We start from the raw sequence: 24,804 nt of genomic DNA on the forward strand, positions 1-24,804 counted from the left end.
TGCCTGTTTACAAAAATAAAGTATACAAAAACAAAAGACAAACTTAGAACTGCTACAAGGGCCATATTTTGTCATCAACTTGTTGAACTCATTTTTCTAAACACTATTTTACTAGCCTGAGTTTAGTAAAACCAAAGCTGTCTTGTTTATTCATGTTATAAAGTCAACATCTATATTGTTATTATTATAGGCCTACTAATTATGGAAGCATATAACAGGATTTTTAATAAAAGTATATATTTTTCCTATTTAATGACTTCTTGCTTTTTCTTTTCCATCTGTAATGATCATGAAAATGTTGAGTGGTCAATATTCTTTCTGCCAAGTGACAGAGGCTGAATGATGGGCTGGTATACAGAAGATAACCTGTGTAAATTGACACGTCTTAAAGAAATAAAAGCCTGTCCTTGTCCGTGGTTATTACTGATAACAACATCGTTGTTCTTTTAACTGTTGCTATTTGTCTCCAGTGGAAACCAGGACGCGGAGGGAATCCCTGAGCACGAGGACTCAATTGAAAAAAAAAAAAAAAAAAAAAAAAAGGACGTTCACTTACTTCAACTCTCAACCGCCAATAGCAGATCAGAGGACGGTGCTTCCCGCTCCCCCGTCCGCCCGGGGAGACTATTTAGGAGAGGAGCTCATGCTGCAGAACAGACGACAGGTGCACGAGGCATGACCTGCTCTTCAAACCAGCTCAGAAGAAAGGGAGAGGTGTTTGACTGAAGTCATGGGAAGTGAGGATACGTCTAAAAAGTGGATCTGCATATGACTGGGTGAGTAGTTGATAGAATAATGTAGAAAAAGGAGCAGTAGTAGTAGCCTTGTAATTTCACTTGAGTATCATTTATGGCCTGTTGCTGTTGTTGGTGCTACCAGGCAACCACCTCAAACTCCAAACACCAAGGTTACACCTGTACTGCTACACTTACTTCACTGTTAAATGGTAAAAAAAAAAAAGAAGTGAAAAACACCTCTTGCTAGAACATTTAATGAAATAACCCACAACTTTCAAAATAGTTAACTGAAGCAGAAGTTTGCAGACCTTTTTGGTACTGCAGTCCAAGCAATCACATCACCCTCCGCTTTCATCACCAGGAAAGCGGGAGAAGAATGCAGAGAGATATCGTAGGAAAGAGAAGACACTGTCCCTTCAAGGTAAGAGGAGTAATAAGATCATTTAAACTTAGATTTGTGCTGACAGCATCCTCCCCTGCAGCTCCCGCCTCCAGGCTGTGGCAGTGTGGCAGTGTATTGCTGCTGGCTGTGTGCTCTCTGATTGACAGCTGTCAGCTGCACTCCTCACTGCAGCTGACTTTAAACATTCTGCAGACTGATACTGCAACATGTTTCATTCACAACTGAAACTAAAAAGCAGGAGAGAATGTGTGAAAGATATCCAACTTTACATTTAGAAGATAAAGATGAAGCTCAATTTATAGTCAAATCAGACTATTTGCATACAGAAGCTGTGGAGTTGTGACTGGTTGGGAGGCAGTGTAATGTTAGCTGAAGCTTTTTTTGTCCAGCTTACCCTGCTCTGCTACCTAAACAGTCACACTGACAAAACGAAAAGGAGTTTAGAGCATCCTACAGAAGCAGTTTATTTATACAGGTGAATGAAGATAGTGGCTAAATATTCAGGTGACATTTTCAACTCTGTAATCGTGGCTGGTTGGTAGGCAGTGTCTCGTTAGCTGGTTGGTTCTGTGTGTACCAGCTTACCTGCTGCTGCCCTCCAACTGTCCATTATAATCAACACAGGAGACTTCTATCGGTCGAAAACAGCAGGGCGGGTTTCAGGCTCCTCCTTTTTCCAATATTCAGAACCAGAGCTGGAAGGGTTGAGCAATTGCTGATGAACAAATGGCGATCTACGTGCCAAATATGTTATAATCGATTATTTGAGCAGTTATTCTAAAAAGGCAAAATTCCCTCACCCAAGCTTTTCAAACATGAGTCTGTATTTTCTTCCTCTATGACAGCAAACTGAATTTCTCTGGACAAAGTAAGCCATTATAGGACTCCATCTTTGGCTTTGGACTTCTTATAGCCCATTGAATAATTAATAAAATAATCAACAGATTAATAGAAAAAAACATTATGTACATAAACCTGTAATCTGATTAGGGTGGCAACTAACAAAGGACAGAAATAAGGTTGCAACAAAATAGTAAAATCAACAATAGGACTTTAAAAAACAAAACTAAGCATTTTATGTTGTGCAGCTTCAAGTACACATCAGACTCCTTTATTTGCTCTCAAAATGTTCATTAATTCATCAGTTAATTGAGTAAATCAAAAAGTTTCTTTCTCTTAATTCACAAACAACCTTAACACAACTGTGTTTATCAAAAGAGCCATTTTATTGTAGGGTGGGCTTATGCTGGGCTTGAATTGGTTTAAAGAAGCCAAAAAAATGATCTTAAGAAATATTTTGATGTAAACATTAAAATAGATGTAGAGTCTAACTGAACATTTGTACAATCCAACATTTAATGCCAAACAATCCTTCAGCTGCAGCAGTGGTCTCTATCAGGAATTTTCATCATGATTGTCTCATCAAACACAGGATGGTCCCCACACACACAAACACACACACACGGACTCACACACATTGACAAGCTGTGAGTGACTTTCATTGACTTTGAGGCTAAAACTAGTGAATTTCTCCTGTTTGTACGTATTTGGAGTGAGAGATCACTCGCCCACACTCACGGTAACAGTTCAGAGTTCAGTCAGTCCTCTGCTGGAAACATGAACACAACACAGAGTCCTGTGCACTCCTAGGTTGATGTAAGCTTTCCATCATAGCTCCTGACGCTTCTTCAGGATGATTTCTCGCACCAGCGTTGCCACCTCTTGTCGAACACTCTCCATCGACTCGTCCGTTCGCCAGAAGCGAACCACTTTCCCCTCCGGATTCACCAGAAACTTCCAGAAGTTCCACTTCGGGAGTTTCTTTACAGAATCTGAAAAACAATGCATTAGCATACGCACATTATATATACAAACTGAAGTTAGCTTGGGACTTTGGTGGTGTTGCTTCAAATGTTTCCACAGCATAAATCAAAGAAATCAAATATTTTTTTATGTCTAACTATTTAATAAAAACAATCTTTAAGGTGATGCTGATGTTAAAGATGTGATTTCACACACCCTCTAATTTTCTCTATTCCGTTTTTGGATAAATAATAAGATATACTGATATATTATATTTATATACTATATTTTGATTTTCCTGAAAAGCATCTTTGAAACTGATGAGATAAAATAACCATAAAGGGTTAACATTTGTTGTCAAGGCAAATCAAGACACCTCAGTCATCATCTCCAAATCCACTACTTTCCAGGAAGTCACAAAAAAATCAACCACAAGTTTTTTTTAAATATATTTTCATCTATTCTATTTAAGAAAACCTACTGACAGACATAAAGGTATATCTACAGCATTATTAATGGAAAAAATATTAAAATGATTAAATACAGACATATAAGGTTTCTGCCTGACAAAAATAAAATTATATGAAAAATCCTCTGATGGTCACACAGTGAACATTTCTAGAGTTTAATACAATGATCAGATTTTTAACTTTTGAATATGTTATGTTTGCACAGCTGTATGATGGTTAATTTAGATGTCACACTTGTGGCTTTTAAAAATTGCTTACACAAAATCCACACAACACATTTAGCATTATAACAATGTACTTAAGGAGCAATTTTGTGGGTACTTATTGTGATGTGTGTTATTTCTAGAGGGATGGTGTAGATAAAGAACATTATGTAGATATATTAAGTAAGAAATAACCAACTACAGTAATACATTACTTCATATAGCCTGAGTGCTAGGATAAGTATGAAAAGACACTTACATAAAAACTTAAACATACATTTTTAGATATGGATCTGAAATATTAACATTGAGTCAATCATACAGGACTGTGTGGCGCAAGGAAAGTATAGACTGAACTTCATGACTTGACCCCGTCTGCGCAAACATCAGAGTCATCCTTTTAACTAAATAGAATATGGGTCAAAATCACAGATGTTGAACCCAACTATCCATAATCTCTCCCAACTAGTCTTTGCAAAAAGGCTTCATGTCAAATATTGCAAACAGATGTGGTAACAGGTTTTTTTCTGCCCACCTGTGAGGAACCTAAAAGCAGGGTCCGCCTCTGAGCCCATTATTTTGATCTTGCTGAAGAAGGGGAAGGTGACGCCATATGTGGACTTGGCGAATAACTCGATGTCTCGGCTGGTACCCGTCTCTGTGTCCCCGAACTGACCGCAGGGGAAGGCCAGGACGTTGAAATGAGAGGTGCCAAGCTCCCTGTGCAGCTCCTGCAGAGACCTGTAGTTAGCCTCCGTGTGCTCGCAGAAACTCGCCACGTTTACAACCAAAGACGCCTGGACAAGGAGGAGAAATAGGGTTAATGAAGCTGGAAGGAAAGCTGGAAGAAATAAGTCTGAGGCATGGAATCCTGTCCTCGGTTGACACTGGATAACTTTCTCAAAGTTTGCACAGATTTCCTGTAAAACGTATCTGATGGGTGATGATGTGGACCTACTTTTCCTCGGTACTTCTCCAGAGAAAAAGTCCTCCCCTTCGCGTCTTTGACCCCGAAAGAATAAAAATCCTTTGGTTTGTTGGGCTTCACCAGCTGCGTATGCAGGAGGAATAAACAGCCCACACCGACTGTCATGCTCAGCAGAACTGTCAACTTTTTCGCTTTTGGATTAGAGGACTTGGCAGGGTAGCCCCCTAAAGCCTCCATCTTGGAGGGGGAAGAACGAACCGGAGGAGAGAGGGGGGGCTCCAGAGAAGAAGTTTCAGGGCGGATCAGAGTTATACCAATTCACTAGAAAACACCAAAAATATACCGGAAGCCAGCTGTCAGATTGTACAAAATAAGAGGGAATTAAAAAGTCTAGTTTAGCACTTGAAAGCTAGAGCCTGAAGCCTTTATGCTATGATGTCTCATTTAATGCTGGACCATTTATTCACATTCAATAATAAGATAAGATAAGATAAGATAGTCCTTTACTCGTCCCACAACGGGGAATTCAAGTGTCACAGTAACAAGGTAGACAGTGCAAAAATATAAATATATATAAAGCAAACAAGCGCCTATAAAGTAACAATTATTAAAAAGTTATTAGCAATTTAAATTTAAATTAAAGAGGTAAAAAATAAGCATATCTTACACACACACACACACACACACACACACACACATATATGTGTATATATATGTATATATATATGTAAGACAAATGGGTTTCTAAATTTAATACTACCGATAAAAAACACAGCTATCACTAAAAACATAAATTTATGTACGCTTTCCTGCCCACATATAGAATTACTAACTTGTTTTCACCATGGTGTCAGAATATCAGCCAGTCAATCAGTAACATCGCAACCCTCAAGCATCAATCCAAAGCTCCTAAGCAACCATTAACAAACACAAATGATTGAATGACCTATCTTAAATGCTACCAATATTTTCAATACACTTAAATACAGTGTGAAATTACTCTGTTGAAAAAAAGAAAAAAGCCAACGCTCAAAGTGAGCTTCCCCAAATAGGATCAGGCATAATTGCTTTATTGACTATTCTTTAATAACACAATAAGGCTCAGTGATTATGGTTATTGAACTTTGGGGGGCTAGATTGGTTTTAAAGCTTAATTTATCTCAATGAATCTTAGTTGATTTTGATTTTGTAGTAGGCAAGGGATTGTAAACTAGCTTAATGTATGTCCTAGTACAACCTCCTTCTGTTCAGGATACTAATAACTTCAAGTCATACATTATAGCACAGGACAAATATAAGAAGTTAAACATAGGGACCTTGGCAACAGCTTAATGATTTAAAATATCTTGTCAATCTAGCATGTTATCAGCAAACTTGTCCAAATGGTCTCGACTATATCATTGCTTTATATATATATATATATAAATATGTGTGTGTGTGTGTGTGTGTGTGTGTATATATATATGTATATATATATATTATTCATGCGTACTTCAACAGTGTTTAGACAATTCTTGCTTTTTTTAGCCTTATTTTGAAAGTTTAAACGGAAAGTTTCCCTGTTTTTTCTTGCTTAACGATATGGAGTTAAATTTGATGGAAGCCTGTGTGATTAGACAAGTTTGCAGGTTTAAAAATGAAAGACCTTTTTTCTGAATTGTATTCTTGTATTTTTTTGTGTGTGCGTCTTCTCAGGGACAAAACAACATCCATCACGTCTCATACAAGCGGTTCAGGAGGCGGATAATCCAGAGGAGCTGCAGTGAGAGTCCTGCTGCGAGTACGCCGCTGACCACAGGGGGGCAGTGTGAGCTCAGCTTTGAGTTTGATACCATCTGTCAGAGGCTGGAGCTGGACTCTCCTCAGAGACACTATGAACCAGAACACAGAGTCCTACAGGGAAACCTTCAAGGTATTTATGTTTAAAACAAGACACTTTGCCAAAGGACAATGTGTGTCTGGAAGTGATCCCACTCAGATAAACATAACATCTATAAATGTTACCTCATCAAAGATTTGCTTGACGAATAATTGCCTAAACTTAACCTCCTCTACTTACTCCAGTAGTCTACTGCAGGGGCTCCTAAAGTGGGGGTTTGGATATATTGCCATTTCTGTAAATATATTGTTTTAAAGTAGTCCATTTAGAAGTAAAACCTTGTAAATACATGTATTTTCATTAGTTTTCTGCCTTTCTTTAGATGACTCCTAAGGTTAGTGTTAGTTTATGTTAATTAACAAAAGCATCAGTAGCAACAATTAATTCATAACAGCACAGGAAACAGCCACATGTACATGTAGGTGGCTACTTTTTTGCAGACTCACTAAGTATGAAGCTACATTTAATCACTTCTGGGGACGGTGGGGGTCACAAGTCTTTGGCACCTATACTTTGGGGGTTGTGGACCAAAAAGTTTGGGAACCCCTGTCCTACTGGGCTTAAGAATTTTGTGATTCTTGTTACTGAGTATTCCCAATTTCTGTTCTAGTAAAATATTGTACTTTCTACTATCTGACACTTACCATAATACCAGCTCAGCTCAGATTAAAATGCTACAATTAATAGAATAATAAATATCAAAACGTAACACTTTTTTCCCCAGAATTTGTTTTTAATTTTTTTTAATTTAACTTTTATTTTACCAGGAATAGTCCCATTGAAATGCAAAGTCTCTTTTACAAGGGCGCCTGGCCAAGACAGCAGCATAAAAAGTTTCATAAATAGAACAGGACAAAAAATATAGTGACAAGTAACTATTACATCGATTTATAAATTAGCAGTGTTAAGCTCTAAAACATGTGCACAAGCTGATCAGATGATCCTTTATCCTAGTTTTAAAACCCTCCAATCGAATTAGACAATCCAGTTTCAGATGACCCTGAGGCTCAAACCAAGAAGAGGGAAATTAAAAGCACTTTTACCAAAGACGGAGCGAGTCCAAGGAATGACAAAAAGAAATTGTCCATGGGACCGAAGATGACAGCCACTGACAACTAATCATTTATATCTATTACCTAATATTTTGGGGCCCATGTAAATTGAATAATTTTCTCATGTGATTTTTTGACCGTTTTCAGTAAAAATTTGGGCCTAAGGTTTTCAAATGCCAATAATACTCTTGCAAAATAAGAGGTTTTTTTTGTGTTACATTATTTAAGTTCACAGAAATCTACCATTACACTTATTTAAAAGATTCATATTCTTAATCTTTCACGCCTCACTTCCCAATATTTTGTATTAATGTTCTGATATCATCTTGTACCATCAGAGAAAGTTATAACAGGAGGCGAGACCTACCGAGCTGCTGATTCACCCAAGATAACAGCACACACTCTCACTGCAGGCGCACGTCCTTCCACAGAAAGTGCACCAGAACAGGTTTGTTTCCACTTGAACTTGGTACCTGTTCACAAGACAACATGAAGGATTTACAAAGAGATTAAAAGCATTGTGCAGTCTGCTTTTTCTTGTAATAACAGAAATAAATCTATGAATCAGTGAAAAAGAAATAAAAAAAGATACCATAACCATACATAAAAATGGTCTAATAAGCTAACTGGAATCAAATTCTCAATATATGATGTTTAAAAAATTAATAAAGAGGTGTGAAAGAATGAATCTACCTTTATTTGTTTTCTACAGGGATGGGTGTGGAGTGCTGCAGATCAAGAACATGAAACCTCTCAGCGGGCTGGTAAAGCATGAGAGTATTTTCTCTCCATACAACTATACTTACAGCCCTTCAAGACACAACTACACACACACACTCACATTGTGTGATTGTAAGTCACACAATGTGAGTGATTTTGTGAATGGTAATTAGAAGACTAATGCATGATGTCATACCAGGAAATAAGAATGAATGTCTTACACTGACTGCAGAATTGTAAGAGTGAAACTGAATACAAGTCATCAAGTCATCTACATGCACACCTTTTTTTTTCATTTCCACTTAAACGTGTGTCTTCACTCATATAACACCAACAGTATGGATGTATTCCTTTGATATGAGACTTTGTGTTTTGTTTTTGGTGTTGAATCGTTTTTATGATTCGCCCCTCTTTTGCAGGTTTTGATGGGAGACGACATGACATGGAGCCGTTTGCGGTTCTGGAAAAACCTTCTGTGCGACTGCAGGGAGAGCCAGTGATGACGCTGGCAGCACCATCTCTGCTGAACGACTACTGTAAGAGGATTAAAATCTGCATTATTCTCTCAAGAAAATATTTTTTTCCTCTGTGATTTAAGGATTGGGCTAAAGGCAATACAGATATTTAAAAAAAACAGAAGGCCAGACAGCATTTTAATATCTTTTAGGGCTGTAACAGTACACAAAAATCACAGATCGGTAGGGGTTTGATGACACACTCAGCTCACCAGATGAGACAATATTAGGTTCACAAGAATGAGACGAAAACATTTTTTAAAACTGTTTTTAAAGAAAACTTCATTGGTGAAGTTGATTCATTGATTGACTGCAAAAATAGTTTTCCATCTGACCATGAGGCACAAAGTGTAAAACAATGCAGGTCCATTCTGAAATATTTTTACCATAGACTGCATAAAACATGGAGGAAGCTACTTTGACGTCACCCATTGGTTTCAGAAGCGCAGTTTTGAAGCCCATCATGGGTTGTTGCTATATTGAAAATGCTGACGCAATCTAACTTTCAGCCAAACTTACGTGAGGCATAGAGGTGAAGTCGAGGCAGGCCTTTAGCGTCTTTGCTAACAGCTACAGTGTTCCCGCCTGTCAGTCAAGTCAGACATTAGTAAGGCAAAAAAATTTAATTTTAATGTCTTCTAAATGAATGAGTTAAAAAAAATCCTGAGCTTTTTTGAATGGGCTAGCCTCAAATGGAAACTAGAGGAACTGCAGTTTTTATAAGGCATCAGCCTAATTTTTGAAGACCAGAGGTTGCCACTTGATTTAAGTAGTTGTCATCTTGTAATGTATATCACATCACTTTTTCAGACTCAGTTGGAATCAGATGTCAGCTCTCAATCTGGGTTCAACCATACATGTATAATGCGGCAAGCGCAGTCGAGGTTTAAAGACTGTGAGTCACTTCACAGTGTAATTGACACCTGTGGCCCATTCCCCATTCACCTCCAAGCGGTGCAGTTTCTTAAATTCACGTTATTTGAAATCAGTCACTGACAAGGATAGAAACACTCACACTCTGGGTCATGGTGCAACACAACAAACACTTTCCCAGCAGCCTTTGCTTCCCAACAGCCTGTAGCATAACTCCTGTAACAACAGGCACAGGAACAGGCTCAAACCTGACAAGGTTGAGATGTTGGTTTTGATCAAGAAAAACATACACCAGCCAGAGGAGGAGAGTAAGAATTAGGAGTGCAGTTCCAAAAAGCACCTTACTGGCCTTACTTTATTTATAACACTGTGGCACTTTTATTTGCTTATTTGTTTGCCGGGGATTGTATGTTGAGCTGCTGTTCGTATTTACATTAGACATTTTTATTTATACTGTTGCACTAAACTACAATGTGAAGAATTTTATTTTTATTATTATATTTTATTTGTCATTAATTGATTGTTCAAGCTACCTTACAGAAGTGCTCTGTTTACAAGTGTTAAATGATAAAATAAGCTGAAAAAAAAAAAAAAAAAGGGACATCCTGGATCTGTTTCTTCACTCTTCTTCATTTTTTAAATGTATTGTAGAAGTATCAGATCGGGACTTGGTATCGGCAGATACTCACAATCAAATGACTCAGACTTGGAGGCAAAAAAACCTGATTGGGACATCCCTAACTTCTACTCTCTGACGCAGTATGAATTACCAAATGCAGTAAAGGCAAACAATAGAAGCACTGCAGAAGGTTTTGTCACAAACGGAACCTGTATAATTTCTCATGTGTCTCTTATTGCTGTACACGAAGTGTGAGCTTCTAACTCCTAACTAAAGCTGTGTATGACCTTCTAACTTAACTATTCCACCAATTGAACATTTAAACAGTATCAATAACAAATCAAAGTATTACTCCCTCCATACTCAAAGTGAAAACAGAGACTGGCAAAATATTTCTACAAGTTGCAGCTCCAGGTAACCATTCAGCAAATCCATATCCGCCCCATGGCAACGTCCATGATTAACTTGAGTGACAGGAGTTGTGACAGCTTCTGTTTAGACACCAAGAACAACCGCATCACAGTTGACCTCAGATGAAAAAAAGCAGCCAAGCGTCTCACCAGCCAGAGCAATAGAGTGAAGTGTGCTACACCAAGGCCGAGGTTTATTGTGTGTGAACAGCACTTAATGAGCGGCTCCAACCCTGCCTCAAGTGAAGCCACTTCCACACTGAACACATATGCTATCAAAATGTGTCCAGTTTGAGCCCAACAAAGTACTAAACACTGAATCCACCAGAATATATACTTGAAGAATGGATTATGATTTTGTAAAAAGGCATGAGAGCAGGATGTGAACTTCATGTTGAGAAATAAAGTCTGAACTAACATAAGGTGAACATCTAAATATGTACTTGTTTCTGGTCAGAGGTATTTTAAGGTGTGGGGGAGATGTTTGGGGGCCCTGCACTTTCTGGGCTTCATAAAATCAGTCAGACACTCCTACAGTTTTTTTTTCTGACCTTTGCAAAGATCACAATATTCTGCTAACACCATAGCTACGACTCATCTTGTTTAACTCTGCTTCCCTCATCACAGTAAAGTCTTTGTAGTCCTTCTTTTTCCACTTCTTTCGCAGACTCTAATCTGCTCGACTGCAGTTGTAACGGTATCATTGCATTAGCACTGGGCTCTTCTGTTTACCTTTGGAATTCAGAAACTCAAGCTCTGCTGGGATGCTTGGAACCAAATCCAAAACCAGAGCCCCCATACCATCAAACCAAGTCCATCTCGAGTCTGTGCTGGAGCAGAGACGGCAGAGCTCTCTGCATCGGAACCAGACGAGGGGAGCTGCAGGTAAATACCATGTTTCGGGGGAAGTGTGATACCTCTAGCTGAAACAGTCGAATGACGGTTTGCGGTCTCTCTCTTTGACTCTTCAGTTGTGGGATGTTGAACAGAACCAGAGGGTGAGGCGTCTGCTGTCAACCGTTTCTGTGGTCAGAGCTATTTCCTGGAAGCAGCAGTTACTCAGCAGGTATGTGCTGTCAGTGTAGTACTCACTGAATGAAACTAATGCAGATTTAAACATAATTCATAACCTTTTATCTAACCTCAGAAGCACATTCCTAAATTGTGGAAATGGATAGAAATTGAGTTTCTTGCTTGACTTGTAAAGCTCTGAATGAGAAGGATTCTTATGTCGATTTCTACTTTCTATTTATTCTAATTTTGATTTCTTTCCTTTTTTCAGTCTTCCTGCAGTATGCTATATTTCTGCCAGTTACCAAACCTCTTTTGTTAAGCTCTCCAACTCTTAAAGGGTAACTCACAATCTTACTTTCCCCTATTTCTAAAACTTAACACAAAAAGTGAGATGTCTCTACCTGTTCAGGACTAAATGATGGCAACTCGGGGAATAGATGCACTCTCTAATTTAAGAACTCCAAAACATTTTTTAACATGCACTAAACTATGGAAAAAAATAAGTGCTAAGTTTAAAAAAATGACCAATTTACATCGCCAAAGTTTGAAGCAAACGATGAAAACGATGAAGACCTGACACTCAATGATGTGGGTACCACCATAGCTGATACCTGTGCTAGCTAGAAGTCCTAAAAACACATACTCAACCAATTCAAATTGCTAAGGAAAGGAATATGTCAAAGTTTGTTTAAAAAGGAACAAAATTATCAGAACAGAATTTGGTACTACTGATGAAAACACAACACCCAACACTCGATGATGGTGGCACCATGCTAGCTAGCAACAACTGGCAAAAACAGAATTGAATGAATACAGTTATTATGAAAGCTATCAGGCCCCTTAAAGCTGCTGTGAGGAACTTTTGTTTTGTATCAATTCTGGCGCCCCCTTGTGGACAAAGTGATACCTCTCATCTCTTGTCCTATACATGCAAAAGTAGTGTTTTCAACAAAAATCTGATCCTGTTGCCCTTTAACATTCAACTTTATCAGGCAGTGGGATTATTTTCCATGAAAACAGTCAAATAAAGGCTGTCACTGAAGCGAGATGTCTATCAGCTGGTCTGACACCTACCCCCTCAGAGCGGTTTCAGGCATTAAAAATAACAACAGAGAAGGTGTTAGTGTTGTTGCTGATGGTATTGTTTGCTACTGAACGTCATAAAGAGACATCAGTATCATTTTCAGTCTGTTTCTCAGCCAGTTCATAAACTGGAGTTTATTACAAAAGCATTGGGTTGGGAGAGGGGTGCCATTGGCCTAGCGGCTTAGGCATGCGCCCCGTGTACAGGGGCTATGGTGGTTGGTTTGACTGCAGAAGATACATTCAACAATCTCTAAATTTAAAATAACTGAACGTCAAAGTCAAAGCTACATGTCTCCAAAACTGTGTGGCAGATTGCAGAAGAAACTTAAGATTTCATCCACATTCAATTCTTTAGCTAAAGGAAATGTAGCGGGTATCAGCAGTACTCAGTAGCGATGGTTATCTATGTGAAGTGTGCAGTGTCATAACAATAATAATTGGTGACAGTTTGCACCATCTTCCAGCGGCTCTGTTCTTGGATGCATCCATCACTTTGACCCCCGGGCCTCTACACCTCTGGTGGGTGCAGCCATTCAAAACGATGGGATCTGCAGCCTGCAGTGGTCACCAGGAGATGACATGCTGGCCAGTGGCTCGACAGAAGGCCTCCTGTGTGTATGGGATAGTGACATCGCAGGGTTCACAAGATCACGTCAGCCAATCACTGTGATGAAACAGCCCAGTGCTGTAAAGGTCAGTAAATGCCTAAAAGTAGGTCTTATTGTGTGTTTTTAGCAAGCTTCATCAGCATTTTTACACGCAGTGCATATAATACAATACTGATGTACTGGAAGTGACTTTGTGCCCTGTTGTATGAATAAAATGGTTCATTCTAACCTGGGTTACATGTCACTGGTTGGTGTGCTGAATGGTTTAACTTGCTGGTCCTTCATTTATTCAATCGTCAGTCAGCTTTAACAGCCAGACAACCCGCTGCCCATTATGTGTGTGTCTATTCATTGTGTTTGTTTGTTCAGGCGATGGGTTGGTGTCCATGGCAGAGTCAGACCATTGCTACAGGAGGGGGGTGGAAAGATGGAGAGCTGAGGATCTGGGACACAGATTCAGCAACTTGTGTGACTTCTGTGAACACAAACTCACAAGTGATTAAAACTTAAAGTGTAGCAGAGGTTGCTGTTTTTATTTTGCTTGGTTTAAAAATCAAGTCGGTGATTTTTCTATCACTCCAACTGCAGGTGTGTTCTCTACGTTGGGCTGAGAAGAGAAGATATGTGGTGACAGGTCATGGCCTTCCTCATCACCAAGCCACCTGCTGGAGCTGGGATTTTCCCCACCTCAGCCCGACCTTGCAGCTCACAGGTATACGAGTTTAGGAAACACTATCAATATGCAACTACAGGCCTTATTGATTTCTTTCTAACAGCTTCATAGGAAATCATTTATTGCATTCACACGGAGTAATAATATAACAGAATGATTGTGACAGCTGGGCCTTCATAATAAAGTTATTTAGTTTTCATTTTGTGATGACTCATTTATGTCCTCTTCAAGTGAGATGTCGCACTTACTTGATGTACTAGGAAATGGTTGTAGTAAAAAGTAGCTGCTGTGGGCAAAATGCAAGTATGTCAAACTTAAGTCAACTTTAGTCTTTAAAGTTTTAATATGTTTAGGATTTTATGAATCTTAAATCAATTGTTATTTTACTGCAGTGCATGCCTGATTACTGTGAAGCTAATCTAATCTTAAATGAGCATTTTTTCATTTAAGCTGATATGATTGGAGCAGGGGTAAAGGGCGTGAGGATGTAAGCCACTTAGACTAGACTAGACTAGACTAGACACTACACGTCTGGGTCAGATTATCTTCACATTTGCAGCTCATGTGGGGTTGTCCTGGTCTGCAGTGGTCAGTGCCTACCAAAAGGGGCCCAAGGAAGGAAAATGAATAACCAGACAAGGATCATGGGCAGTTGCAGCTCATTGATTCATGAGCTAATGTAGCTCAAACAGCTATAACCGTTCATGCTAGTTTTTAGAACGCCGGATTAGCAGTTGAAGTGCATGCAGCATATGGAGACTTAGTCCTCATCTCATCAGTCACTACTTGGATTCCTGGCCACGACCCTTTGCCGCATGTCATCCCCCACTCTCTACTCCCTACGTTTCCCAACTCTCCTCAGCTATCATGTCTAATAAAGGCACAAATGCACAAAAAATTTACTTGAAAAAAGTGAATGCTGGCTCCGATAGAAAGGTGTTAGAATACACAGTCCATCACAGTTTTTTGCACATGGGCTTCATAGCTGAAGACAACAGGATTCCCATGCTGATCCCTGTCCACTGCCTGAAGCTCCTACAATGGACTCATTAGTATCACAACTAGGCCACGGAGCAAAGAAGATGGCCTGGAGAAACACAGAAGTGTTGACTTTGCCTTAAAATTCCCCAAATCTCAGTCCAATTGATAGTATTGGATGTGCTGGACAACTAAGACCAACGCATGGAGGCCCCATGTTGCAACTTATACAAGTTAAAGGATCTGCTTCTAACATCTCAGAGTCCATGTCTTCTCAAGGGCTGTTTTGACCTTGACCTGATAAAGCAGATGAGGGGGGGCTCCATAATACTGGGAAGGGCCCCATAACGTAATGGCTGAAAGGTGTATTTCTTTATCAAGCAGCCTTGCATTTAAATGTGCACTTAACATGTTGCTCGAAATCTATATTTATTCAAGTAAACCCAAAGAGAGACTCTTATGGTCAGGTGGAGGTACCTTCTCAATATGAATTCTTCAAGTTGAAAAACCTTGTTTTAGTGTGAGACAAAGTGTATTTAAATGTCATTGTTGAAACTTGTTATTCTCTTTTCATTTGTTTAGGTCATTCTCAGAGAGTCCTGCACGTGACTTTAAACCCTGACAGTACTCAGATTTTCTCTGCTGGAGCTGATCAACGTATTAACATCTGGGACATTTAAAGATCAACACATAGTTCACACCATGACAGACATGTGAAACACCATTGTTTGCACACACACAAAGACCACGAAGCTCACAAGAAACATTTCCTGTTCAATTTTCGGAACTAACCACAATGTCAAGACAGCTCATGACACTAGCTTTGACATGATCACTTGTAAAGATTTGGCAACTACTCTCTACGGCAGGGGTGTCAAACTAATTTCAGTTCAGGGGCCACACACAGCCCAAATTGATCTGAAGTGGGCCGGACCAGCAAAATCATAACATAATACGTTTGTATAGTCTTTTTTGCCATGATGAGTCTCACAGTGGGCTTTTGCTCTTTAAGCACTGAGACCACACAAGTTATCCATTCACCTGACACCGAATTGAATGTTTACTGCAAAAGAACAGATAGATTATAATAATGAAGAAGGTGAAGTTGACTATTTTGGACTCCTCAGTTCCAGCATGAACAGTCTGCTTGCTGGACAGTGTTGTATGCAGCGGTGTAGAGCTAGTGTTAGTAGTTAGTGGATCATCTTATAGTGCCCAAAAACATCTTTATGAATCTCAATCGGATTATGCAAACAGCAAGTCATTTATTTTATCACTTTGAGAAAAAAAGTCCTGAATAAAAAAAAAACGCTTTTCAGCTTCTGCTTCACTCAGTCAGCACCATAGACTGTATAAAATATGCTGCTCAACTGCTGTCGAGCTATTGTGATGTAAAGAGGCTGGCTGACTAGCCAACAACTACAGTGTTCCCCCCTGTCAGTCAAGTCAGCTGTGCCTCTCATTGGAAGACTCATAATCTCAATATCTTCCAAATTGCTGCATTAGAAAAAAACTCAACCCCTACAGTGTGTGCCGATAGAGAAATGAGCTATCCAGACTACACTCGTCTTTTGTACCAGGCTGTAAACACGTTTATCTCTACTGTAAAGATCGTCTGGAGCCAGCCTCAAGCGGATCCTCAATGAACTGCAGTTTTTAGCACTTCCACATTGGACTCATATTTTATAGACCAGAGGTTGCCGCCTGATCTCAACTGAATTTTGCAAATAGCAAGTAATCTATCTTCTCACTTTAAGAAGAAAAGCATTGTTCAGGTTTTGGTTTACTCCTATGATTTTATGTGACCCCCCAGAGGACAAATCTGAAATAGTAGTTACTTTCATTGAAAAATTCCAGTTAATGTGTTCTCTGTAATTTCTTCACTTTGCAAAGTGGTTCCGCGGGCCGGATTTGAACCTTTGGCGGGCCGGTTTTGGCCCGCGGGCCGCATGTTTGACACCCCTGCTCTACGGGATGTTCCTTCAAAGAGATAAGAATAAAGGAACTTTGTTTGTGATTGATTTGTGCATTCATGTGAGAAGAGCTCAGAGGTATGTCACATACCAAACACAGAGTCATCGGCTGGTTACAACAACTAAGGCAGAAAGGATGGGAGTTCCTGTCACAGACAAGAAGAGCGTCTGCATTGAGATTATGTGTTTAATTTAAATACGTAATACGAAATTCAAATGCTGGAACAGTGCTAGAGAGCAACAGCTTGTTTATCTACCTTAACCTTGATTTACGTATCGTGTTTTGACTTTATGTGGTTGAACATTAATTACATTCTCACCTGGTAAGAATCAAGGTGATCAGGAAAATATTATAAATGCAATTTCTCTTTGTTGTTAAAGATATCTTTGTACAATAAACTGTTTATGAAATTAAACACTGTCCACAAAGGGACTGCAATATAATAATTTATAAAATATTTTGCCACTGTTGATGCCTAAAGTGTGCTCAAACTTTCTCTTATTCAAAAGCTGAATAATGAATGACAGGGGTCATATTTTCTCAAGACGCCTCACTTGCATGTGAACAGACAAGGTCTGAAAGTGAACTATGTGCAAAGGTACCTGTGGTGAAGACTTCCTTAACAAAAAAAGATAAGACCCCCATCTCATGTGAAAGACCTTGTGGTTGAAATGCTCGCATGCTCAGATGTAAAGAAGAAGAAGAAGAGATGCTGCAACATGTGGTTTGACATCGTTTCTGTTTTTAACTTCAGCACAACACTTTCCATTAAAATACAGACTAATAAGTGCATTTTCACAAGACCAACTAATAGAATAGACACATGAAAGATGTATGATCAACAGTTAATGGTAAAATAGTTAAAATAATACAATATGAAATGGAAAAATTACTTTATAGTTTAGCTTAAACTGCAACCCAAGACCATCTCAGAGCCAATCAGCTATCAGCTGACACTGGTACAAGCTCTGAGAGCAACAGCCAACAATGCAGAACTTCTGGGTATGCCAGAGTTTAGCTAGCAAAGACTTCCTCTTCAATGCCTTGTTATTGTTTACAGTCCAACTAGTAAAAAAGAAGTAGAAAGTTGCTCTGACTTTAGGGCCCGTGTCCTCTACTGAGCACTTCTCACTCATACTTACTGTTGCTACATTTTAAAAGTTGTCCTGGGGCACTTACACCTCCCTCAGTAGTGGCTGTTGAGTCTGTTTTAAATTGCTTTGTATGCTTAATATTTGCTGCCATTCATTAGGATTTTATAAAGAAAAACATAAAAATAATTGATAAAAATTATGTCATAGGCTCTACAGCAGCTCTTTGACATTGTACCCTTGAAAAAACAAGTTGGGTTAGTTTCTCCTCTGTACGGACCTCTGCTGATATAATCTGATATCTGAAGCCTCACCCCTTCTTGACTTTGATTGGTCGGTGAGGGGAAAAGGAAGTGCTATTGACGAGCACGGCAGTGTTACAATCGTTGAATTGTTTTGAACTGAGAGCGCTGGGAGCACAGTTACCCCCCCCTCTCCCTAAAAACAGCCAATGCTTAGACATGTTTGCACACAATGCTAAGCGCTGAAAACATTGAACTGCATTGGTTTTGTAAAGACAAAGGGCACTGCCAGCACTGAAACACCATTAGTGGACAAAGTCCCTTATGCTGGTCAGCAGGTTGCAGTGACAACATCTAAAAAGGTCACTACCTTAAGAAACCAGAGTCTGGCTATCAGGCAGAATGCAGGTTTACACTTGCACAATTGCTTAACTTAGAAAACAGGAGACTGCCTCCATTTATTACCTACAGTTGTGGGTAATGCATATTGACAACTCATACAACAAATGGCCTCAACTAAAAAAATAAACAGAATAGAAGATTGGAAGCTGAGGTCTTCTTAAATGACAGGTACTCAGTAACACCATGCAGAGGGCCGGGACACACTGCCTGAGCAAGAAATCAGAAAGTGTGTCCCGTTCTTTTCCTTTTGAGAGTCTTAATGTTTTTAATCTTTGAGCACTTGTCTCTCACATCCAAACCACCTTTCAGTTATTCATCTTGAATAACAGAGCGGAAGATTTGATATTTCTATTTAACCAGGTTGGTCCCATTGAGATCAAAGATTTCTTTTTAAATGGAGACTTGGTCAGGTCTCTAAGATGAGGTCACTCCTGTAATTCATTTCTCAAAGCTTTGGAACAGTCAGGTGACATATTAATTATCAGACTCCAATGTACACTGAGGGTAAGTGTAACCACTCTAAAAATAGATTGAAGGGCGGAGCTGAGTACCAGTATTTTTGAACTTCCTATAAGAGCACTCACACAGTTCACCTGGTGTTCAGTTACACTGTTCAGGCTGCTCTGACAACATGCCTTGCTTAACAACAGTCAGTTGTTTATATTCACCAAATCAGAGTGTAGACAAATATACTGATATGTTAAACAGTTTTTAAATATCCATAAGAGGAAGGGGGTTTGTAGTTCAAGATAAGATTTCCTGACATATTTTATTCAAAATAATACACGGAAACATCCTGAAACCTGCAGATCATCCAACATGCCACTCCCATTTTGCACCACCTCATGCATCGTCACAGTGTCTGATTCTATAAACTTCCCGAGCTGAGGGAGTGTGAGGCAGAGAAAAGGGAGAGCTTAGAGAATAGTGGACGGGAGATGAATGAAGAAATATATCCTCAACACAACCACTGAATACTGCATGTGTGCTTATGAGACGCAGATTCTGCAGCGGCTGACTGTTCTGGGTAATATTTGTTGGAAAATTCTTTAATCAAGTTTAAAATTAGACATTGCACTTGATAAGATTTGTGGTTGTCCTATATCTTTATGTGGTTGTCTCAAGTCTTGCAGTTGTTTTATGTGGTCATTTAGCATGACTAAGTTGGCAACCTGCATCTCTTTGAAGTCAGTTTCTGTCTCTCTGTGGTCACATTATACTCGCAGGTGTTGAAGTCTCTTTCAGTTGCATTTTGCACGCAACGTATAACTCTCAGATGATGCTGTCAGGTTAAATATTTAGGTATGCAACATTGCCTCTTGTTTGCAAAGTTAAATGAAATACCAAGGTTAGGTCAACAGTATTAAAGTCTGATTAATAAGTAATTAATCTGTTTCCTCTTTCATAATATTCCCTGTCATAGTGGTGTGCCATGGATTATCAGTGGGTCAGGCCATACCTCAGTACGTCCTGGTCAAAAGACTGATGCCCTGGTACAAAGCCCGGGAGTTCTGTCAGCAGCATTACATTGACCTGGCTGTCCTGAACACAGAGGAGCAGTACCTCACTCTCCTCAATGTCACTGCTTCAGATACAGGCAGCTTTTGGCTCGGTCTCCAGATGCAGAACACCTCGGCTGGCTGGAAGTGGGTGGATGGAGAGGAGCTGACCTATGATAAGTGGTACAGGAGAAACTATAAGGTTCGCTGTGCAAGCTTGGAGGCCATGCTGAAGAAAGAAAATAAACTACTGGGTCGCTACTGTGATGAGCTGCACATGTTTGTCTGTCGGGGTGAGTGATGTTTATTGTTTTTTTAATTATGAAACGTTTTCCAATGTAAATCATCTGTTTACTGTAACAATGACTATTAAGGGTTAACTGAGTACAACAAGACAGGTCACCTGACTGTTGTTACCATTACAACACAGATCAGCTTGCTTCTTTTATACATGAATGCTTTAAACCCATGGAATGTGAATCAGCCAGCTTTGTAAAAAACAAACAGAGGTAACCAGCAGCTGTCCACCTGCACCGCCTCTGACGTCACACACATGGGCGGATTTGCTGACTGAGGCTTTAGAACAATATGGCGCGAACTCACCATGCTGCAGGAAGAGGTGGACTGGCTTTAACCCATCCAGTCTGCCAATCTGTGGTATAGCAGCACGTAAAATAGTCCACAATGTCCTCCATCCGTCTGTCCCTCCAAACCGGAGTCATGTCAGTACTTGTCTTATTGAATCTCTGCTGCAGCTGTGCACTTCCTGTTATTCAGGTGAAGCAGGTGGGTTTGCATAGAGGCCACAAAAAAACAGGAGGTCTCACTCTGATCAGGAACCAGGAACATGCTGGCTGCAAAATTGGCTCTTAGGGTTTACTGTTATTTGCACTTTATGCAGGATGTTTTTTGCACTTGCACCACTGTATCACTCACCATGGGGTATTATTTCATGGTGCTGTGTTGTGCATTTTCTTTGGCTTGTGGTTACATTTCTGGTAAATGTCACTTTTGTTTGGAAAAGGGAGGCTCTAACCACTTAATGTTGCATATTTAACTCAGGTTACTTGAATGTTCAGCCATGCACATGCAGAGTTTACTAAGATGCATGGGCGTGGGAAAGGGGGTGTTTCCAGGTGCTGCGGTACACCCTGAAACCAGACATAACATAACTAACTTATGAATATGTTCAACCTTGGTTTTCTTACTTTTTAAATGTTCCGGAAGTACAAGAAACCACATACACACCAATTCAAAAAAGCCGATCCTTACAGCAGAATAAACATGTTTACAGCCTGGTACAAAAGACGAGTGTAGTCTGGATAGCTCATTTCTTGATTGGCACACACTGTGGGGGGGGGTGAATTTTTTTCTAATGCGGCAATTTCGAAGATATTGAGATTATGAGTCTTCCAATGAGAGGCACAGCTGACTTGATTGACAGACGGGGACACTGCAGCTGTTGGCTAGGAGGCTCAAAGCCTGCCTCTTTATGTCACACTTGCTCGACAGCAATTATAATGAGTTAAGCATTTCCAATATGGCTCCCACCGACGATTGCCTTCAAAACAGCTCTTCAGAAACAGATGGGTGATGTCACGGATACTATGTCCATTATTTATACAGTCTATGGTAGCACATTGTTTTTAAATTCAAGAAAAATAATGCACGTCTAACTCATAAGACAATTGTGTTCCAAATCAGTCTATCAAAAGTTGCAAGTAAACTCCAGCAAACTAACTGTCTGAAATACATTTATTGGCAACAATCAACCTAACCGTTCATTTACTATCAACAGTCAGACCCCAAACCACTTACCTTGAAACACAATTGTAGGTTGACTGAAGACTTCAATGACTTATTAATCTTTCACTCTTTTACTCTCAGGTCCAATTCCTCCACAGTCAGTGGGAGTGGACGCGGTGAGCTCAGGTGCCGTGGTCCTCAGTTGGAACGTCTCAGCTTCTATGCGGATGACACCACACAGCTACAATGTAACGATATGCACCAACACATGTGACACGCATGTCTACCATTACACTAACGGCTCTACCCTCATGACCATCATCATCACCAACCTAACCTCGGACTCAGAATTCTTCATTGAAATATCTGCATTTGTTGTTCGGCCTGACTACAACACTGGTGGAGATATTATCCTTCAGAGTTACCCTACAGCTTTAAAAGTCAAAACAGGTAATGGCTGACATCTACTTCATGTGCTTTGATTTTTTTTTTTTAAATACCTGATTGGTATTTATCTTGACAGGCAAATTTCTGTCTACAGTTCAGACAGAAGTGGCTGTTTCATATGCAAACCAGTCAAAACATTTAAAAAGCCTGTGGTCTTCAATGTAATTATTTCCATATTTGCCCTCTCTCTCTCTAGTGGAGTCTTATAGAAGGCCCAGAGTCATCAGAGTCATCTTCATCATTTTGAAACTGCTCAAGCTTTTGTATTTGGCTCCCCCACTGTGCTTTCTTCATCATATCCTGAAAAAATGTAAGTCCTTTCTAAATGCACTATATTCATACACTTACATGTATCTCCTTCTTGTCCTTTATTGGTTACTCCTCTTTCTTCCCTAGATGATATGAAGGTGTCAGATCATAACTCGCCAACAGATCCGGAGATCGCAACTTTGGAGACACAAATTGGCCTGCTCCCAGAGAGAACCAGAGGATTCGGTTAAAATTAGAAAAACATACAGCATTTGACCTTCAGAGAAAAATGCTCTTGACTAAAGGTCCAGATTATTAATCAAAACAAGGATCTGTGTTCCAAATGTTACTCAGTTGGTTTTAAACCTAAGTAGTGTTTGGTGCCTCTTGTTACAAGCAGACACAGATGATGATGACATCAACTATAGAGAATGTAAGTCATAGGAAGATATCAGGAAGTGTTTCTGTTGTTTGAAATTTGTAACTTCAACTCCTTGTTACTCACATATCTTGAACGCCCCACTCCCGGTATCAATCATAGCTTGGGGGCGAGTTTTGTACTGTTTTTGGTGTATTTCGCATTTTATGAGTAAGGATACCATAATTTCTAAACTTCTCACTGCAGCTTAAGACAACAATGCTTCAGCCGCATCTTTGAAGAGCGACTTGTATGAAGTACTTGTCAGTAGTAAGTGTATTAGACACATGGGGGAGGGGTAAGAAAACCAGGTGGAGAAACAGCTCAGAAGCTAGGCCACAACCACTACAGATTGGGCCAATTTTACTGTGTCATTTAGTTCCTTTTGAGAAAGTCCAACCCAAGAACTAATGTCAGTGAAAGTGTACACAACATTTGGAAATTTCTCAGCACTCTGCTGTCAGAAAGCCTTTTTGTTTTTGCACTATTTGCAGATGCAACACATACAGTGTGTGTTCTTCCGCCTGCAGTGCTCCGATAAGCTGTTTGCAGGCTTCAAAAGAGACAGAGATACAACCGCACTGAAAAATTAGTGATTCTGTCAGCAAAGATGACATGTCGTTCACAGTGGACGCCTTTATTATTTAGAGTTTACAGAGGAAGAACAAGACTCACAAGCCAAAGAAGAGAGGGGGGAAACTTTTGTGCTAACTGACATACTGACTGCCCCATTATTGAGTGACTTGTGTTCACCCGAAATATTCAAAGTACAAAATATGAACTTTTACTGTGAAATAACGTTCAGTTACACAATGTAGAGAAGAAAATATTTACTTAGTGTATATTTTCCATTTTTTAAGCTATAGTTGTGATTTGCATTAAGATGAAGAGCTCTTCTTCAGCGGGTAGAGGCTCACCGTGTTGATTTTCTATACTCAGGAAAAAGAGTAAATAAAACTAAGGGGACTGTGTCATTCTATCAGATTTTACTAGTAAAGCTAGTAATCAATTTGCTTAGTTTTCTCACCTTTAAAATAATGTTTAAGCCCTACTATCTCGATAGTCTGCACTGTTTTGTTAAAATGGAGCAAATGATGATGAAGCTTGAAAGTGAAACTAAAAGTGGCAGAGTTTGCAGTCACCCCAACTGAGACAAACTTAGCCAGTTTATGGAAATGAAAATCTATTTTTCTTTTTGGGATTTTTTTTTATGTAGAAATGTCTTTCTGGAATTTTCTAGTAAGATATTAGGTAAGTGTAAGTGTTTAAATGTGTTTAAAAAGTACAAAGTTAGGTAATATGAAAAGGTCCAGATGTATCTAAAGCCTTTATTTTAAGCCTTGACTAAACAATACTTTATTTCAATGAAACGATTTTTAAGAAAAAACATTTTTGGAAAAAAAGCAAACAAAAGGTCATGGCTGAAAACTCTTCCAGTATTTTTTATTTCTTTATTTTTAAAGATCATAGTGTTTGATTTAGTATTTATTTCTTAGGGGAGTTATTGCATGCTGACAAGTTAACGTTTAATCTGACATACTTGTTTCAAAAGGTGGTCCCTGAAAATAATTAGACAATAATTTGAAGGAAAACCTCCCATGTGTCATGTCAGCAGGTATCTCAATGTATTTCTTTTATATGAATGTATGAACCCAAAGCTAAAACTCAGCAGTTTTCAAACTAAGCTACTTGTAAAGCCCAAAATGATGACTCAGATTTTTTTTGGTTTTAAAGTTTACTGTTCTCATGTTTCCTGAGTCATAAC

At 39.3% G+C, this 24,804-nt stretch overlaps 3 protein-coding genes across 5 annotated transcripts; 2 read left to right on the forward strand and 1 right to left on the reverse strand.

Annotated features, from left to right (window-relative positions):
- Window positions 1–722: 722 nt before the first annotated feature.
- Window positions 723–15,899, forward strand: LOC117819103 (cell division cycle protein 20 homolog B-like; the record flags this gene model as incomplete). Its single annotated transcript, XM_034692328.1, has 12 exons — window positions 723–776; window positions 1,099–1,158; window positions 6,240–6,456; window positions 7,814–7,923; window positions 8,188–8,239; window positions 8,615–8,731; window positions 11,280–11,497; window positions 11,584–11,678; window positions 13,177–13,405; window positions 13,690–13,815; window positions 13,909–14,032; window positions 15,554–15,899. Coding segments are annotated over 12 exons (1,500 nt in total), but the record flags the coding sequence as incomplete, so codon positions are not given.
- On the reverse strand, window positions 2,344–20,934 carry gpx8 (glutathione peroxidase 8 (putative)). Of its 3 annotated transcripts, none has more exons than XM_034692330.1 (6): window positions 20,783–20,934; window positions 20,244–20,350; window positions 7,843–7,948; window positions 4,575–4,865; window positions 4,152–4,413; window positions 2,344–2,972 (listed from the first exon to the last, which is right to left on the reverse strand). In XM_034692330.1, exons 4-6 carry the CDS (start codon window positions 4,779–4,781, stop codon window positions 2,809–2,811), a joined length of 633 nt encoding a protein of 210 aa, XP_034548221.1. In that variant the 5' UTR covers window positions 4,782–4,865; window positions 7,843–7,948; window positions 20,244–20,350; window positions 20,783–20,934; the 3' UTR covers window positions 2,344–2,808. The 3 variants fall into 3 exon arrangements, with proteins under 3 accessions (XP_034548221.1, XP_034548220.1, XP_034548222.1); XM_034692329.1 differs by having other exon boundaries at window positions 20,140–20,350; XM_034692331.1 differs by lacking the exon at window positions 20,244–20,350.
- LOC117818567 lies at window positions 19,172–24,804 on the forward strand. The gene is made up of 5 exons (XM_034691506.1): window positions 19,172–19,184; window positions 20,104–20,472; window positions 22,067–22,375; window positions 22,569–22,682; window positions 22,769–24,804. Exons 1-5 carry the CDS (start codon window positions 19,172–19,174, stop codon window positions 22,870–22,872), a joined length of 909 nt encoding a protein of 302 aa, XP_034547397.1. The 3' UTR covers window positions 22,873–24,804.

The sequence above is a fragment of the Notolabrus celidotus genome, chromosome 9 (assembly GCF_009762535.1).
Source record: "Notolabrus celidotus isolate fNotCel1 chromosome 9, fNotCel1.pri, whole genome shotgun sequence".
Classification (NCBI taxonomy): domain Eukaryota; kingdom Metazoa; phylum Chordata; class Actinopteri; order Labriformes; family Labridae; genus Notolabrus; species Notolabrus celidotus.